General features: G+C 39.3%; 1 protein-coding gene across 19 annotated transcripts in view; it reads right to left on the bottom strand.

Annotated features, from left to right (window-relative positions):
• Window positions 1–19,044, bottom strand: part of LOC140502759 (phospholipid-transporting ATPase FetA-like) — a 161,278-nt gene that overhangs the window by 65,710 nt on the left and 76,524 nt on the right. For 7 of the 19 annotated variants that reach the window (XM_072606788.1, XM_072606750.1, XM_072606775.1 and 4 more), the window contains 8 exons: window positions 16,319–16,432; window positions 15,411–15,509; window positions 12,070–12,131; window positions 8,861–8,933; window positions 8,258–8,328; window positions 7,085–7,167; window positions 6,301–6,459; window positions 3,058–3,146 (listed from right to left, as the gene is read on the bottom strand). In XM_072606788.1, the coding sequence (XP_072462889.1) occupies window positions 3,058–3,146; window positions 6,301–6,459; window positions 7,085–7,167; window positions 8,258–8,328; window positions 8,861–8,933; window positions 12,070–12,131; window positions 15,411–15,509; window positions 16,319–16,432 (750 nt within the window). The remainder of the gene's footprint in view (window positions 1–3,057; window positions 3,147–6,300; window positions 6,460–7,084; window positions 7,168–8,257; window positions 8,329–8,860; window positions 8,934–12,069; window positions 12,132–15,410; window positions 15,510–16,318; window positions 16,433–19,044) is intronic. The other 12 variants (XM_072606812.1, XM_072606779.1, XM_072606798.1 and 9 more) reach the window with 3 other exon arrangements.

The following is a 19,044-nucleotide window of genomic DNA, read 5'->3' as shown; positions in this document are numbered from 1 at the left end:
AGAAGGCAACCAATATGGAGATGGGCCTTGATTTCAAGCCAAATGAAGACTAGTTGAAGGAACTAGGGATATTAAGTCTAAAGGAGAGAAGTCTTAGGGGCAGCATGACTTCAGCTATTTTAAGTACTATCCTCTGACGTAGAGATTAGACTCTTTTTAGCCCCAGAATGTAGAACTTGGAGTTATAGGTGAAAAGTGAAAAGAGGGAAATTTAGGCTCTACGTCAAGAAAAACTGCTTAACAGAGCTATCCAAAAGTAGCATAGGCTGCCTTATGAAGAAGTAAGTTCTTCTTCGCTGGATGAGCATTTGTTGGTTATGCTATAATGGTGACAACCCTGAAATAACCTTAGAAAGCAATCTGGCAGAAACTAGGTATATGCCAATATCTTACACTGTTTACCAACATAAGGTAAAAATTGATACATGACCTAGATATAAAGGGAGATATCATAGGTAAATTAGAAGAACATAGAACATATTACCTGTCAGGTTTATGGATAGAAGAATTTGTGAACTGATAAGAGAGAGACAGCTTTGTGAGATGCAAAATGGATGGTTTTGATCACATTAGATTAAAAAACTTCGTAGAAATAAAGCCAATGTAGTCAAAATTAGAAGGAAAGCAGAAAGTTTGGAAAAAAATTTCATAGACATTTTCTTAGATAAGTGTCTCATATCTCAAACATCTAGAGAACCTTGTCAAATTTATAAGAATGAGCCATTCCTCAATGGATAAATAGTCAAAGAATATGAACAGGCAGTTTTGGGATAAAGAAATCAAAGCTATCTATATATAAAAATGCTCTAAATCATTATTGATTACAGAAATACAAATTAAAATAACTTTGAGATATATCTATCAGATTAGCTAAAATGGTTGAAAGGAAAATGACAAATATTGAAAAGGATGTGGGAAAACTGGCACACTAATACACTGTTGGTGGAACTGTGAACTGATCCAGCCATTTTGGAGAGTGATCTGGAATTATGCCCAAAGAGTTATAAAACTGTGTATACCTCAGCAATACCGTTATTAGGTCTGTTTCCTAAGGTGACGAGGGAAAAAGGAAAAGAACTTAGGTTTTAAAATGTTTATAGTGCTCTCTTTGTGATAGCAAAGAACTGGAAATTGAGGGGATGCCCATCAATTGGGGAATGGCTAAAGTGGTGGTATATTACATGATATATTAGCACTGTACTAAGAAATGATGAGCAGGTTGATTTTAGAAGTACATAGAGAGACTTGCATAAAATAATGAAGAGTGAAATGAGCAGAACAAGAGAATGTTATATACAGTCATATCAATACTGCTCAGAGAATAACTGTGAACAACTAAGTTATTCTGATTATTATAAATATTCATATCAACTACAAAAGATCTATGAAGGAAGATGCTATCTTCCTTATATTATTATGCTGCTTAACTTCATCAGAGAAAGAACTGATAAATAGAATTATGTATGGTATGATTTTACTTACACACGCATACAACACAGACACCCAGACACACACACATACACGTATATAATAAGTCAAATGGTGACCTCTAGTGTGAGGTGGGGAGAGAGGGAGTCAGTTTGGAACTAAAAATGTAACAAAAAAAAATTTTTTTTTTCAATCTAGTTCAGTTGTACAATGTTAAAATCACCAGAGAAGTGGCCAGTGAACCTGAGGACGGACAGCATCCTGATGTTTTGAAGAAAAGAACTGAAGATATATACAATGATCAATTTTTAATGTACAAGAAACAGGCTTATTCCAGAAAAGGTTTCTTTCCATAACTTACATTTCAAAAAAGGAAAGAAACACTGAACTTGGATTTAGAATGTCCAAGGATTATCTAATATTTTTACTGGAAGGTAATGCAGGAGAGGATTTTAAATTAAAACTCATACTTTTTATTGGTCTTGAAATCCTTGGGTTCTGAGAGACTATAATCATCAAACACTTCCAGGTGAAATAAGAAATCATGGGTTATTAAAGCAGTTTTTGAAGATGGCTCTTGAGACATTTTAGCCTACTGATTGAAATATATTGCAACGACAACAATATTGCATTTAGTGCATTGTGATTTTAGACAATGTCTGAGGTCATCTAATTACAGTTGGTTCATGTGTCAGAATGCAAATATGCAAATTCATGAAAATGTGAATACAGCCTCTGCAACTACCAATATGTATTAAGAGTTAGGAAGACAGTTCAGTTTATGCTGCTAACATAATATAAATGACAATAATGATATTGTCATCATATTGTTAATATGGGTTTCATCTTTAGATAATGTAGTTTTTAAACTTTACTTTCTGCAACTACTTTGTTATTTTGTGATAAACTTGAATCAGAAATACCTTTTTCTTATCTTTTCCTCTTATGCTGATAAGCAAATTAAAAACTAATGTTACAAAATTTCCATGGCATATTTCCAATGCGCTGGAATAAATGACCATATTTTACATATACATATAACTTCAATTAGTGCAAATTCAAACAGTGTGACCCTTCATTATTGACATTAATTGGTACCTAGGTGTAAAAGGAGGACAATAATACTTTTGCTAATTGCCTCAAAGGAGTTTTGTTAAGATAACACGTTATAAACTTTAAAGTAATGTATAAATGTGCTAACTTTCTCTTAAACTTACCTCTCAGGGTTGCTGTGAGGATGAAATGAGACAATATTTATAAAGTGCTTAGAATAGTGCTTGGCACAGTAGTTGCTATATAAATACTTATTCCCTTCCCATCCTCCACCTCCTTATATTGTGCTAAAAATAAGCATTTTACAAAGATTATCTCATTTGATCCTTACAGCAACTCTGAGAGGTAAGTCTAAGAAGACCTTAATGTTAACACATTTACAGAGCACTTTAAGGTTTATAATGTGCTCCTTCCTTCCTGACATATTTATACACACACACACACACACACACACACACACACACACACACACACACACACACACACACACACACACACACACACACTGGAAACATTAGTTAGTCCTACACAGTCTGTCTACTTGTAAAGGAAGGAAGAGAAGATTCTTTGACTTACCCAGAACACAAGGATATTCATGAGATGATCTATGCTTGTCCGTTTAAAGACAGTCTTTCCGCTGTTCTGCATTAATTTGGAGTCGTGACCTAGGTCAAACACAGGCGTATTTTGGGGGATAACCTGTTTTATTCAGAATCAAGCAAAAGCAGTGAAAGAGGACAAGGCCCTGGGGAAAGGTACTTGTCCCCAACACACACTATGGAAATCACATTTCTAAATTTAGTACCTGCTGTGTCTTTAGAAATTGGAAGACAGAAAAGCCTGGTGTGTATGGTCAATGGAGTCTGAAGAGTTGGACATGACTGAACAATTGAACAACAAATGTCTATAGAAACTTTGTATTTCTTCCTTTCTTGAGCTCTGAGAACCTGATGTTTTCCATAGACAGGCACTTCTAGACAGGCTGAACATTTTTTTTTTGCAAGAAAATTTCCTGACAATGGGAACTACAAACTTTTGGACAATTCAGTCCATAATTTCTAAACCAGTGAGATAGCTTCTCCACAGTAAGTGAAGAAATAGGCGGGGAGTATAAGAGCAAAGTTGTTGGGGAGGCGAAGGGCTTGCTGAGAATAGAGATGAGAGAGTTTAGACCTCTGTGGTGAGGAACAATGTGGTAGCAAACTCTCAATGGTTAACAGGAATAGCTTTGAAAACCATCCACCAGAGATTCTAGCTGGAAGAGCCAATATGGAAAACTCAGAGGAAAAATCTGAAAAGAAGCCAGTTCATTTGGCCTTTCATTATCTGACTGTTATTCCTCCTGGTCATCAATTATGTGAATTGTTGCTTGTCTTTTGTTTTCAAAGAGGACCAGAGACATCATGGGTGACTTCTTGACTTTGCATGAATTAGATCTGTGAGGTAGAAAAGTCTTCAACCTCACTCCCCCACTTCCTGAGTTACTGAAATCCAGTGGCAGGACAAAAATCAAGATGATTGGTAATAGCCCAGGATGCAGTGGATGACCTTGGTGTCTTTGATACCTGACCAAGCAAGCTCCAAGCATTCCACAGTGCCTGCTTCAGGCAACTTTATGGCTGCTGGAACAAAGTGTTCTCATCTATCTATTCCTGTGGGGAAAATCTTCATGTGCTTGGGGTAGACATCCCTCTAACTCACCAACAGGTCTGGGACCTGCTGGTTCCCCTCAATTGGGTTTGGCCCATCTGCAAATATGTGGCCATTGTGCATGCTAGAGTTTGCTGGAATCACAGGTGAGAGCTGAGTGAATCAGGTAGAAATCAAAGATGGATCACTGCCCTGAAAAGGCAGTACTGTTCTTTCATCCAGGTGTGTTAGCCTGAAGACATAGAAATGTGGCTATGGGTCTATAGGAGGCACTTTCCCAAAGGATCTTTAGAGACATGTGCCTCCCCACACCTGCCTTAGAAGGCAGATATAATTTAAATATCACAGAGATAGGAACCATGTTACATTAACATGGTGGTAATATTTTTTTCAGCCAAAAATCAGAACACAAAGGATATTATTCTTTTTGTAAAGCTTCATTAAAAGTATATTTTCCTTTCTTGACATTTGAGACCCCTAGGCTCCACAGAGTTTTTCATACCCCAGAAACCACAGAGCCAAACTACAGTGAGATGTAGAAACTGTAACTCAGTAAACACCAGTGAGGCTGCTTCTGTCTTCTTCCAAGTTATTACTACTTGGTTAACGAGAATTTGAGGGGTAGAGAACATGTTTATTTCACATCTTTTTGGCTCTTAGGTGGGGACCTTAGAGACAAGGCCCTGCAGACTAGGAAAGTGGCCCCAAGTGTTTGACCTAGGTTGTGACTGTTTTACTGAACCTCTTTACCTTCCATTTCAGTCAATGGGGTCCTAAGAGAAAAGGAAATAAGAGTATTGAATCACAGAGTCTCTAAAGCTATAGTATTCCGAAGGGTATGAAGACTCTTCCTCTTACTAAATTCTCTTTTATAGCTCATAGAACTTTAACTTCTGCTCCCATGGTGTTAAGGAAGTGACAAATCCAAGTTGTTCCATTACCCAGCTGAAGTCAATGGTCAGCCCACTGACATGAAGCACTGAGGGGAAGAAAGGGTCGTCTTCCCTTTCTCTACCTCAATTTCATGGTCTGGAAAAATTCCTGCCTCTACTTGGAAGAGGATGCTACTGATAGTATCATATAACAGATGTATTCTCTCCCCATATGATATATGGTTGGATAGATAACACTGCAAATGGACAATAATTAGCACGGTCTGAAATTGAAAAGGAGAATGGACTGAAGTACCTTGGGGAAACTGAAGTCCTTTAAATGACCTCAAGTTTCTCTTGGAAAACAAGTGCCCACTTTTTTTTTTTAAAGCAATATTCCAGTGATGTATGACTGAGAGTCAAGCAATATGATAATTTCCAAAGAAGTGAAGTTAAACATTACTCAATGGGCAAAAGAAAAATATATGGAGCTTAGGAAGGCTGAAACATGATATATATAAAAATTTCACAGAAGTGACATAAATGTCTATTATCAGAGTGGTGTATAACTAGAAAAAAAAAGATACGCAACATTAAGGGTTTACTAATAGAGATCTCACATACTCTACTGGTATCCATGAAATATCAAGATATCTAGAGACAAACTTTTAGCATGTTGAGAGGACTCCTACAGCAGATTTAAGGGAAGATATGGATAATACACAAACAGGATGGACAGATATAGATGCACTATGATCTGCATGATTTGGATCATCCAAATCAATGAAATCACAAATCTATCAAAGAGTTGAGGTCAGTATCATGTCCCCTCTTTCTCATTTCTTGTGGATACTGGTTATGTATATATTATCTCCAGTTAGATACTATATAGATATTCCATAGAGGATATAGTTAGAATATTTTCTGTATATGTACTGTCCACATGAATATGCCACATGAATTCTTTCCCCCACCTTATAATGCTATATATCCTCTTCCTATCTATACCTCTTTGATATGTTTACTTTTCCTCACATATCTAGGAATAGTTGAAAAGATTAATGTGTGGCCTGTAGGCTCAACACAAAAAGACTCTAATGCAGAAGCTAGAATATTGGGGATTTTTTTTTTTTTAAAGACACTAGGAATTTCAGACCTCCCACATGGACACACATGAATAGCACAGCCAAAGTATTCTGTTTTTGCCATTTGAAGAAAACAGTACTGACAAAGTTGGCCACATTTTAATGGCATCCTGTAGGTTATAGCTTTGGCAAAGACATTCAATGAAACTTACCAGCATAAACCACGAGGCCATAACACCAGTCTGTGTTGCGGATAGTGCAGCCTCTTAGCAATATGTTCTCATTGTTCAAGGCATACTTTTCATCCTCATGGATCAATATCCCTGTGAATTCATCCAGTCTGTTGTTGGGAGGATCACACCTGACTTCACCTGAAGAAAGATAAAGGAATGAGAGAGCTCCAGCTCATGGAGGAAATCACATGTAAGTCCTGAGATGTGGAGACCAAACCTACAAGCAGCAGAGAAATAAATTATTTCGTTTCCTAAATATGTGCTGAGGTAGCTATGTGACACAGTAGGTAGAGTGCCAGACCTGGAGTTAGGAAGACCTGAGTTCAAATTCAACCTCTGACACTTACTAGCTATATGACCCTGCACAAGTCACTTAACCCTGTTTGTCTCAGTTTCCTGATCTGTAAAAGGAAATGGCAAACCACTCCAATATATTTGCCAGGAAAACTCCAAAAGGATCACAAAGAGTCAGACACTACTAGGAATGACTAAACAACAAAAAGTAAACATTTTCTACCCCTCTTCCCAACATTTTTCATCACAATTTCTGGGTACTCACAATTCATTATTTCCTTATAGAAAGACAATGCTTTCTGGATATCAGAAGGAATGAATTTTGCATATGGTATTCATCACATACACAGAGAAAGAACTGAATAACAAACAGTTCACGGAACACAATTTCACCAATACATAAAAGATCTAAATTTGAAATAATGAAATAGCCTGACAATTTCCAAAAGCAATCTAATTCCTAACTTACCTTTAAAGGTGGTCAGTTTTTCTAGGTTGTCTTCCAGGTTACTGGTAACAGTCAGGGCTTGCTTCACTTTCAAGTTGGTCTCCCTGAAGTCAAAATTATACACACATATGTTAATATATATAATTATATTTGTAATTAACATATGACAAATAAAATTATACATACAAGCTATTGCCCATCTCTCTCTGTGTATACACACATACACATGTGTATGTATGTGTGTGAGGGAACTAAAAGAAGCACACATCAATGCACTCATACTCACCTACAGGGGTTTCTGAAAATAAGCTATATTTAAAATGAAATTGGGTCATGCTCCTCTGCCCCAAAAAGACCACAACCTCAGCTCTTTCCTGAGAGTAAGTATACTAAACAGTTCTGAAGAGCTAAGCATTGATCGTGAAGTTGTAATTCCACTAACAAGCTCCTCTCTCTATGTCCCTGAGTTCAAACTGAGATAGATGAACTAGAGATCCTGAAGAGCAAGCAAAGAGAGCCCTGGAGATCAGGCTTAGAAACAGATGGTAAGGTTCCTATAAGAAGGCTGGGGTTCCTTAGCACAGCAAACTCAAGGGCTGAAACTCCAGCTTATCTGTGACTTCACACAAACCCAAAGGGAATCTTATGGATACTTGTTCAGTGATTAATAGGCATCTGAGTAAAGGAATGGTAATAGAAGTAAAAACTAAAGATGCTTTATAATACTTAATGGACACAGGGAGGATTGGAGAAAGAGTTTTTACAGGATTTTAAACGTTAAAGGAATGTAGATGTAGACTCTTTAAATGATTTCAAAGCTTTTACATCTAAGCTCTGTGAAAACAATTCCAAACTTTCCAAAATATTTTCAACACTCTTAAAAAAAGTCTTGCTATGAGGCTACCTCTTAGTGTGGAGGTGACCATGGTAGAGGAGTACCACGTCCCACCTAGGGAAGAGGAGGCCGTAGAGGCCATTCAGTCCAACCCCTACCTGAAGCAAGAACGTTCTGTACAATTCTCTTGACCAGGGCACCTGGAAATACAACTTGTTTATCCTTCAACATTATCATAGTTTTTCCTAATGAAGAGCAACATTTTCTTGACACATATCGAACAGAGACCTGTTGGAGTCACTGATACCTGACGCTGTTGGCTTTGTGACCCTAACTGCACCACGGGCTGGAATACTCACCCATCTAGTTCTGCAGTTTCTATGTAGGTCAGACTACAGGGCTCACTACTGGAGAGCAACAGCACATCTGCCTGAAGTTAGAGAAGTTAAAGAAGATAAGGAATAATGCTAACAAGAATAATCCTTCCCATATGTACAGACCTTCATAGTTTTACAAAGTAATATCCTTATATACTTGGTTTTTATTTGATTGCCACAACAACCCTGTATGAAATGGAGCAGTTTGCCAACATTATATAGCCAATAGTGTTGATGGGAGGAAAGATGGCAGCGAGGTTTTCAGAAGGATGGTGTGTCAAAGATGGTGACTGCAACTCAAGGACTTGATATACATTACTGACTTCCTTAGACTGGTACCCTGTCTTGTCATATTCAACCCAAATTCTCTATAAAAGTAACCTCTCTGCCTCCCCTTCTCCAATAAATACTCAAATTTGGGTTAAAGCTATGGAACAAAATGGGGAGAAGCCAAAGTTTCTCAGAGGTGCATGCATTAATCCGTTTGCTACAAGGTAAGACTATTTTATGGACAAGGATGACAAAAGCAGCTGTAGAGCACAATGAAACCAAAAGATACTAAGTTACAGGCAAATAAATACTCACTGTGACAGAACTGTTATTTTGTAGTTTTATTATATCCCCCACTTTGATGTTCATCCATTTTTCTTCCTTCACCCTGAAAGAAAATAACCCTTTAAATGGCTACTCTCAGGCTCAGTTCTTGGGCCAGCTGGAAGCTAATGATGCTTGAAATGGGGCCGGGACTGTACCAGGAATGGATTTAAAACTCTAGTGGAGTTCTGATGAATAAAAGACTCACATTTACACTATAGTTTAGAGAATACTTTCTTCACAATGTTGAAGGATCTCCTGAACTTTTCCTTCTGAGTTGCCATATTTTCTAGAAACACTAGATCCAGAACATGGAGAAGGCCCAGGATGTGTCAGTGACAAAAGTCGTCCTGCCACAGGGACATAATTTGTTTGCACCCCAAGCTGGGTTCCCTTGATGTCCTTGGGAGGCAAGACAGTGCCAGTTGGTCTGCATCAGACTGGGAAAATGCTTCTGCAGCTGGAGTCCTTTGTAGATACACAAATCCTCCTATCTTCATAGTCTAGGGGTTCCCAAGGGAAAAGAATCTGACTCAGTTTTCCACAACATTTCCTCTTTCTGCCATATTTAGCTAAATTCTGTCCATACCTGAAGGTACATTTAGACTTCTACCTCCTCCAGGTTTTTTTGGTTTTTTCTTTTACTATTCCAATTATCATGAATCTCCCTCTCTTCTGAACTCTTACGCCACTTACAATATACACCATATTCATGGACCTCCCTAACTAGACGCTAAGGTCATCACAGGCATCATTTGTTCCCCACAGCACATGTAACACAGGCTACGCTTATAACAGAGATGATTAATGTGTTGAGTGGGGAGATTGTGACAGTTCTAATCAGTAATTGCTCTCGACAGCTATGGTTGTTCATACAACATCCTTTATGTGCTACTGTAATGGGGACCAACTTGTTGCTTACGTAGTTCTTTTCTTGCCTTCTATATTTGAAGGCTATCTAGTCCTTTCCTTGGCAACTGTAGTTACTGTCCTGCAGAGCCTGTCTGTTACTGTTTGGTTCTCATGCATCTGTTCAGAAGTGCTGCTCACCAGATTAATTTTCCTGCTCTGGGAGTCCTCAGGATGCTACAACTATGCAACATCATTAGTTGTTGCATTTCAGAATGTGGTCCCTCTCACTCTGATGTGGGAAGTGCCTGATGTAATATACTTCTCTGTATGAGTGCAATCACAATAGAAATTATGTTGTCGTTGTTCACCCTTCATTCTCAAAGAAGCCCAGTGAACCCCACTGGTGGAGGCCTTGGCTTTTCCTTCCAGGTCTTATTCGAGAAGTCTTAAGAGGTGAGAAAGCCTGTTCAAGAAGTCATTTAAGCTATTTGTAGCAAGATTAGGTCCCACTATATAGGTCCTAATAATATGGGAATTTCAGAGCTCTGTGGACCTTCAGTTTGGTCTCAAGTTTACTGCATTAGAAATCAATCATTCAGTCTACCAACTACTCCAAAGATGTATCTTGATTCATTTTATATATAAAACCCTGTCCCCAGGGTAGTCTGGTGGTCCCCTGATATCATCCACACACAAAACTTCTCTATTTACATATGTGTGTGTGTATGTACAGTTATCCCTTCCACATTGTGACTTTCCCTATTGTGGTTTCCATTTATCTTGGGTAGGCGTAAGAAATGATATTTTGGGAATTTTGCTGCAGCTACAGATGACAAATGAAGGTCAGGAGATGACGCTGAGCCTATGACCCAAATTTTACAACAAGGTGCTGTAAATACCCCTCCCCCCCAAATTCAGACTTCTTCTTTGCTACAAAGAAGGGGTCAAAAAATTTTACAGATTTTTCCAGATTGCAAGGGTGCTCTGTGCTGCTAACCCCTGCAACGGAGAAGGAATAACTGTATGTAAGTATGTGTATATATACATATTCTTAAGAATGTTGAGATACTATCAATGGTCATTCACCTGAAATGTACCTCTCCCAAATCTCCATCTGTGTGGGGGGGCGGGAGAGGGGCTGCTCCTTGATGTGGAGCTGGGAATAATTTGAGACATCATTATCTAGCCTTGCCCATCTTTTCTTAGAAACAATACCAAATCTCAGAGAGGTGTAGTGACTTGCTAATGGTTGTAAAGCTAGTACGTGACGGATCCAGGACTAGACTCCAGGGTTAATGACTCCTGGGCTAGGAATGGCTGCACCAAGACCCTGTCGCCCTCTTCAGCATAACCCTCAGGCTGTTCTCATTAGTATGCATCTGAAAATCAGTCCCTAGGTTCCAGTGTGACTTTTTCCTGAGTGCTATCCCTGAGGCCTTGCTTGGAATATGAGGCTCCTGAATGGCTGCCCTGGGAGCTTTAGGTGTGCTCTATGGTTGTTGAACTGAAAGGAATCTCCAGAGGGAATTCTAAGACCAGCTTCCAGGTTTAGTGTTATTACTTCCATTTTGACAGTATCAAAGATATGGAATAATTTGAGGCCTACTTCCCAAAGCTGTTTTCCTGCAAGGAAATCAGTACAAGAATCAAATGACCTGACTACCAGGAAAAACCCACAGAAGCAAACTGTCTCCTCTGGTATCCCATAGTACACTATATTTCTCACTCTCAAAGTATTTAATCAGGGTACTCCAAAAGTCTTAGTGCCATTTTAAGCAATTGAGCTTAAAATGGCACTAAGACTTCTGGAACATTCTGTATTTGCTCTACATTGTAGTTACTGATGTATATGTTTTATTTCTCCTTTTACACTATGAACTCCATGGTGGCAGGAGCCATGTTGTTATCATCTGTCTGTCGCTGTAGCATTAAGTATAATGCTTCGTACATGTACGTGAAATATTACTGTGGAATGAATGGATATTAAAAACTGTTAGGTAATGCTACCGGAATGAATTATGCTAAGGATCACAGTTTTAGAGTTAGGAGATACCTTAGAGTCCAATTCTTTCATCTAACATGTGAGAAAAATGAAGAATAGAGAGGTTAATTGATTTGCTGAGGGTTACATAGCCAGCAACTGAGGCAGGAATGAAACTCACATCTTGCAGACTCCAAGTCCAATACTTTATCCAATACACTACCTACCTGAGGGTACGTGTTATTTCTCTAATGACAACCCCCCTAAATATGATGAACATAGCCATGTTATCCAAGATTGTCACTCTTCCCAAGAAATACCTGTCTCATTCTTGCTGCCCCTCAGGCCCCCAATCACAAGCACTTACATGCCATTTACTAGCACCAGGACAGGTCGATTGTTGACTTGATTATCACTCTTGTGCCGAAACTATAAACATAAAAGAAAAATGTTCAAAAAAGAATAGTAAAATTTTGATTAAAAAATTAGAGTTAGGGGAAACTATTCAGAAGCATTTGCATGGGATGGAAAAATGTTCTGGACACTGGCTCAAAGTTTAAAAAAATCTATTCTTATACTGCCACTGTCAAACTTGCTATGTTTCTAAACTTCTTGTTTCAGAAAACACCTCAGGAAGGCTGGTCAGTGGCAAGGATTGAGCAGTGACAGGGTAAAGCAACGATAGCACCCTCTCTCCATGTGCTAGGCTGAGTTTGATGATGACAGGGTCCTGGTCTTTACCATGAAGGTCCCATGTGATATTCCTGTTATCCCCCAACCCCCATACCCCAATGGAAGGCATAAACCTAACTCTTAGACCAAGCTTCCCAAATCATATTGGAATGACCTATGTAAGTAAGATCTTTCAGATGGCCAGGGATGGGTCAAACATTGGAAATATCTACAGAGGGAGAACAACGGTCTTCACTGTGACTTGGCCCCCTCCATTAATGATATTGAGACAGATATTTCAAACCCAGTCTTATAGAATAATGTTTCTACTTAACCCTGGAACCTAATTACCTATATACCTTTTCCTTAAGAACTCTGATAAATCCCAGATATGATCAGGAGAATGGCCAAAAGGGAAGTAGAGAAGAAGGACAAGAGATCAGGAAGACACAGAATTTAAAAGTTCATTTAGTTCAACCCTTCATTTTCCATAAGAAGAAACAAGGACCAGAGAGGTTGTGACTTATTTAAGGTCATATTGTTAAGTCAGTGAAAGACTAGGGACATCTTTCAGTTCTCAGACTAGTCTTTTTTCCACTACACATCAGAGGAAGAAAGGGAGAGGGAGGATATGTATTAAATGGGGAGGGGAAGAAGAAGAGGATCTAAAAGGAAGAAAACTGGAAGAAGATGAAATAGGATGAGGGGAGAACATGAGATGGGGAAAGAGTAAATGGAGATACAGAGGCCTGATAGAAAAAAATGAGAACATGAGTTAGGGAGAATCATAAGGAACAGATGAAACAAAGTCTAGAGAAAAATTTCAAAGACAGGAGAAGGGAAGGAAGCACAAAGGGGTCAGATGTTGAGGGGTGATGGTTGGGAATTCCTCCATGCATTTTGCAGTTCACTTTAGGTCTTCAACATTGTCACAGCTTGCTTCTCTGGTTCAACACTGCCTTAGTAGGTAAAGTCAAAGTTTAATACTTTTGAGCACGTACACTTCGTGAGTAGAGACTAAAATTATATCACATGGTGGTTTCCTCTGTGATCTGAGAAGCACATGTGTCACAGAGTCCTAGGGACCGTGTTGCCTCCAATATATTTACATAGGAAAAATATTCTGGGTTCCAAATCCTATGGAAAGAAATTCTAAGTAGTTACAATCACTCACATACAGGGATAAAGAAAGTTATAACCTCTAGACCACTGATGGTAAAGGAACTTCCCTGGATCTCTAACTCTGTCCCAATCTCCTTTAATTCAATACTATGACAATACAACCACTCTGCCTCTCATATAACTAAGTAAGACAAGCCTGAAATCATCTTAAATAACTTTGATCCTAATGAGTAATATGAAGCTGCTTCACCTGTGTCCTGGCTCTCAATGTGTCCCCAAATGTAGCTACACTAACTTCTAGGGACATTGTCTTTTACAGGGTTCCTGTTGAGGCAACCAGTTGCCTTCCATGCCCAGACATCTCCTTCCCCCTCTACCTGTGCTACTCAGGTTATAACTTTGGCTACTTTTTCCATTCCCTGGAGGCTGCTTCTCTTTCCATCATGCCTGCAGTTCTCTTCGTCCTTTCAACTTGGTGACCTTTCTCTCGTTTCCAGACTACTGTCTGTTGCCCCTTCTCAGTCATTATTATACACTAGTACCGGGGAAGAATAACACTGCCTTGTCCCTCTCTACCTAGAGCTAAGCCATAAACACTCAAGCACACAGTCTTAAGAGACTCTGAGCTGACTTTCTGATATAGTGAGGTTGAATTGGCTTATAAGGACCATCCCATAGAGTATGCACAGAAGTAACATCCCTAGTTTTGGGCCTGGAATTTAAGGGCCTGCTATCAGCCATGTGTGCAATGCATGGATAAGGGGCTAAAATCTGAGTGGGGTAAAGAGTCCTCTTATTGGCTGTGGAGCTAGAAGAGATGATGACTCAATGGATGTACAAAGGGGATTATCTGGCCCCTTTGCCTCTGTCTGCCTTTCTGGCTGTAAATCGAATCAGGAGAATTTCAAGTTGCTTTCCCAGAAGGAGGTTGAGGAGAGGGTAAGGTGCCATTATTCTCCTACCCTGGCCTCCAGCTGGCTGAGAACATGACAACTGACATGTTACAGTTGGAAAACTGTCATCCAAAAGCATATTTCATGCCTAGGCAAGCAAAAGCCTGGATTTGGCTGCTTCTTTTGTATTTATTCTTTCCTGATATTAAGTGAATGGCTATCATGAGATGCACATATATAGTAGGCTTGAAGGCAACCTTGTGAGTCTGAAGGTACAGATGCCATGGGTCCTATTAATTTGTATCTGGTTGGTGGTAGAAGAAACTTCTGCCCCAGAAAGGCTGACCACCAACAAGAATATTAGCCTGAGCTTGCACATTTTAGCAGCAGACATGTAGTGTGAGTTTTTCTGGACAGTGTAAGAGCCAAGATAAAATGTAAAATGCTTAATTAGCATTCTTGCAAATTGTTTCATGTGGCATAAATATCAGCCTTCCAGCATACTGTAATGGAAGTTATAAGTTACTGAATTCTGTTATGTTAATATATACTTGTGAGTCTTTTAGAATTAGTATTTCTTGTGTGTGTAGGAATACATTACCTGTCCCATACTTGAATCACACTGTACACTGAGTATCTTTTTCAATACCCTAGACTTAAACTAAGCTATAACTAAAATCATTCCTGAGGTGCCAGAGTGGATGATTTTAAAGGAGTTGAGCAGTGTGACAAAAAAGAGCTCCCCCTCAATAGAGGCCAGGCTCCCTAAGACTGCACTCAATCCAAACTACACGCCCACATACAGAACAGGGAGTAGCACAGTACCCCAGCTCCTGTGGGCCTCAAGGTTAAACTAGCAAAAGGGGCTTATGAATAGAAATTTCCCCTAGAGGAGGAAATAGATGAATCTTAAACTAGTTTTTCTCCCCCATAACAGGTTGGGAAATTCTAAAAAGTATTTCTTGCCCTGCCAGACATGGAAAGCTCAACAGAAAACAAGAGGCCTAATAAGTCACCTCACCATGTCATCAATGGCATCCTTCACTCCTGTCATTGAGAGCACTAATGCCAGAGGGATCACTGTTGTATACCAAGCCAACGACGCTATCTGTGGAATGAACTGCAAGAGAGAAAGGGCACCTAGTGTTAGAAAGGAAGAGGGGGTAGCACACGTTCTGGGACACCTTTTAAGATAATGGATTAAATCACACTCTTCTAGGGGCTATGGAGATTCTGGACTTTTCAGCACAGAATCCCTTAACTATGTACAAATACAATTCCAAGTAAAAAAGAAGACAATGTTTGTAGGTGGCCACTAAAACTGTTATACGGGCTCAGCTGCTCTTGTTTTGGCAGCTAAGTGTTGTTTCCCTTCATGGAGGACCTCTTAATGATAAAAAAAACAGTGAAGTGGGAGGTGGAGCACAGTAAAACTCTGATCCTCTAGGTCAAATTTGAAGTATACTGCTTATCTGAGAAGGAAAGTGGAGGAAATTTGTCACTGGTTTGCAGAAGACTCTAACCTTTATATTTTGTCCTTTTCTCTCTCTTGTCTCCCCTACCTAGACAGTTACCTTGTGCCTACCTAGACCTATCCTTCTTGGCAATGTCAATGGCTCCAGGGCCTTAGCAGGCTAGGACCATTAGATCCCACAACAGGGCCACATGGAGGAATTATGTGTTAAAAGGGGTCCAGAAACATTTATGGATACATAAAAATGTAATGCTTTATTCACTTCAGGTTTGGACAGATTCATGTAGCAAAACCTTGAGCCCATGCAGATCACCTGGTTCCCAGGTTCACCCTGTTTAAACTTATCCAGACAGAAAAAGGTACCTTTTGGTCTTTCTCTGAAGATCTTGCTGATAAAATATCATTTGAAAAACAAACAAAAAACATAAACTACTGAAAAAGCATTCACCAAATACCTGTAGGAACAGCAAGAAGAGGAAATATGCATTTGCTATTCTCTGAAATTGTTCAAATAGATTCAGGGGCAGAAATGTGAAGAAATTGTATTTTGATGTCTTGATGGCATTGTTCTGCAGGAACCAAAACAAAACAAAACACATGCTTTGTATAAAAAAGAGAGACAGTTCCTCAGGGATGGATTTTCCCTACAGAGATTCCCCCTAACAGCTCTCCCTCTTCTCCTCGCCAACCTCCACAGAAGCGCATATACCTTCTAAGCCATAACAAAGAGGAAATGGAACACAGGAGTGATAGTGGAAATTAACTCTTGGATAGATGTACTCCTATTTAACTGTCATTGGGCACTGCTAAAGGTAGGAAGGAGCTTACTCTTTTTCCCCCTTTATCTCCTCTCTTAATTGGGGTCCTGGGAGCCCCAGAAGATGGGACAGGTAGGATGAAGAACATAAAACTTATTTCGCATGGCAGGATGTGTCTCTGCCCAAGGTCCAGACTCCTCTGTCTGTTGGTACTACAGCTGTAAGATAATTCCCCCAAACTCCCACTTCCAGATATAATTCTAGCCAATTAACCTACTTAATCCCTCCTTCTTTCAGCAACCCTGTAATATCTTTCATACCCTAGGACTTTCTGTTAAGCACTGAATTCTTGTAAGAGTTGTGGGGAAGGCATTATTACCCACGACACCAAACCTGTTCTAGCTGACTCCTACAGAGCTCTTTCACCTCAGAAATCTTACTTTTTGTGTCTTTATTTTCCAGGGACAAATGTTCTCATACTCTTTAATGTCACAGAAATAATGACAATCCATTGATCATACCAACTCCTTCCAGAGTGGGATTGGAAGGGTATTTGAAACCTGAATAGTATGTGATACTTAGAAAGGAAAAGCAATGATTACTAGAGGACAAAATGGGCTTGCTAAGTACACAAAATCAGCTTCATGTAGTGGAAAGAAAGCTAGATTTGGAGTCAGAGAACCCAGGTTCAAATCTTGGCACTGCCATTTACTACCAATGTGGCCAGGGCAAATTATTTAACCTTGCTGGGCCTTGGTTTTCTTCATTTGTAGAATGAAGGTGTTGAATTAGATGATCTCTAAGTTCCTTTCCAGCATATTATAAGTCATTCCAAACTAATGTCATCTTAGGAGACCAGGGGAAGGCCGGAGACATAGCATATCTGGATTTTAGTTGGGTATTTGATACAGTTTTTCATGGTTATTATATTTAAAGACAAGACAAAAAGATATAGCCTGCATGTTATTGCATTTTAGGGGAGTACTTGGATGAACTGGGGATCATGATCACATAGCTCTGTACTTAACCCAATACTATTTGACTTTTTATCAATGACTTGGATGAAGGCTCAAATGAAATGTTTATCAATTTTCCCAATCACACAAAGCTGAGTGAGTAATATATCAAAGACAGACTTGGTATCCAAAAAGATGTGAACAGGATAGAAGAATGGAGGTGTGTGTTCATCCTTCATTGCCGAAGAAGGCCATGCCATCTGAAATAATGACATGACTTACACTCGACTATGTTTTGAGTGAGGGAGGGCTGTGCAGATCACCAGCCTCACTTCTCCTCCACAGTCATCTGAATCCAGTGACCCGATACTCATCAGGACGACTAGATATGAGGCAATTGGGGTTAAGTGACTTGCCCAAGGTCAAACAGCTAGTGACTGTCAAGTGTCTGAGGTGAAATTTGAACTCAGGTCCTCCTGATTCCTGCACTGGTGCTATACCCACTGCACCAACTAGCTGCCCCAGATAGAAGAATAAGTCAAGATTCATAAGATGATTCATAGACTTTCTCTTCATTTCTACTTTTACTTTATACTTGGAGAGACTTCAATATACATGCTGATAACCCTTAAAAAACATCCTGGCCTCCCACTTCATTCCCTTTTTCAAATCTTATGGTCTTTCACCTCAACAACGTACAGGGATGATCATATCATTGATCTTACCACCACCCTCAAATGTTCCATCTCCATGATCAAAATCTTTTGAAATTCCTCTATCTGATCATCATTTCTTTCTCTTCATCTCTTTCTGTGCCTCACTCCTAAGTTTGTTCTTTGCTCTCACCATGCCCTCCGGTGAATTTATTCCTTAGTGTTCTCACACGCCAAAACCCTTGCTCTGGTTTCACTTTTTTCCCTTGGCAATCTTGACCTTATTCATTTAAAACCAACAACCATTTATCAAGCATCTGTTCTATGAAAGATACTGTACTATGTGTTGGGGATACAAAGATAAATCTGCTATAACTAATCATTTCACGTATGCATTGTCCACAACTCTGAAATCATCTGCCCCCTTACTGTCCCTCTTTGCCTTGCTAAAGGCAAGTAACATCTGCCTTATCTGCTACTACTTACAGGCTGATGAGTGTTATTGAGAAATGCACACAATGTGCCAGTTAGATCTGCTACAAGTTTATGTTTGCTAATCTCAATTGGTTTCTTACAGCTTAATGGCAATCAATTTATTCTTCCCCAATTGACTTGAACTCCTGACGATAGCTAGTTCAAAACTTTTCTTTCTTCAAGCTGCCTACACAACCCCCTTTTCCTCTTCCAGCACAGTTCAATTAATATTTTTACTGAGAAAATCAAGACTATCCATCAGAAGAACTCTCTTCTCCATTATTCTGTATGATGAAATCTTTTAAAATTACACCATATCCTCTTCTCTTTTACTTTGTCT

Source organism: Notamacropus eugenii, chromosome 1 (assembly GCF_028372415.1).
Source record: "Notamacropus eugenii isolate mMacEug1 chromosome 1, mMacEug1.pri_v2, whole genome shotgun sequence".
Classification (NCBI taxonomy): Eukaryota; Metazoa; Chordata; class Mammalia; order Diprotodontia; family Macropodidae; genus Notamacropus; species Notamacropus eugenii.
The sequence above is the reverse complement of the archived record's forward strand: the minus strand, read 5'-3'. Positions and strand labels throughout refer to the sequence as shown.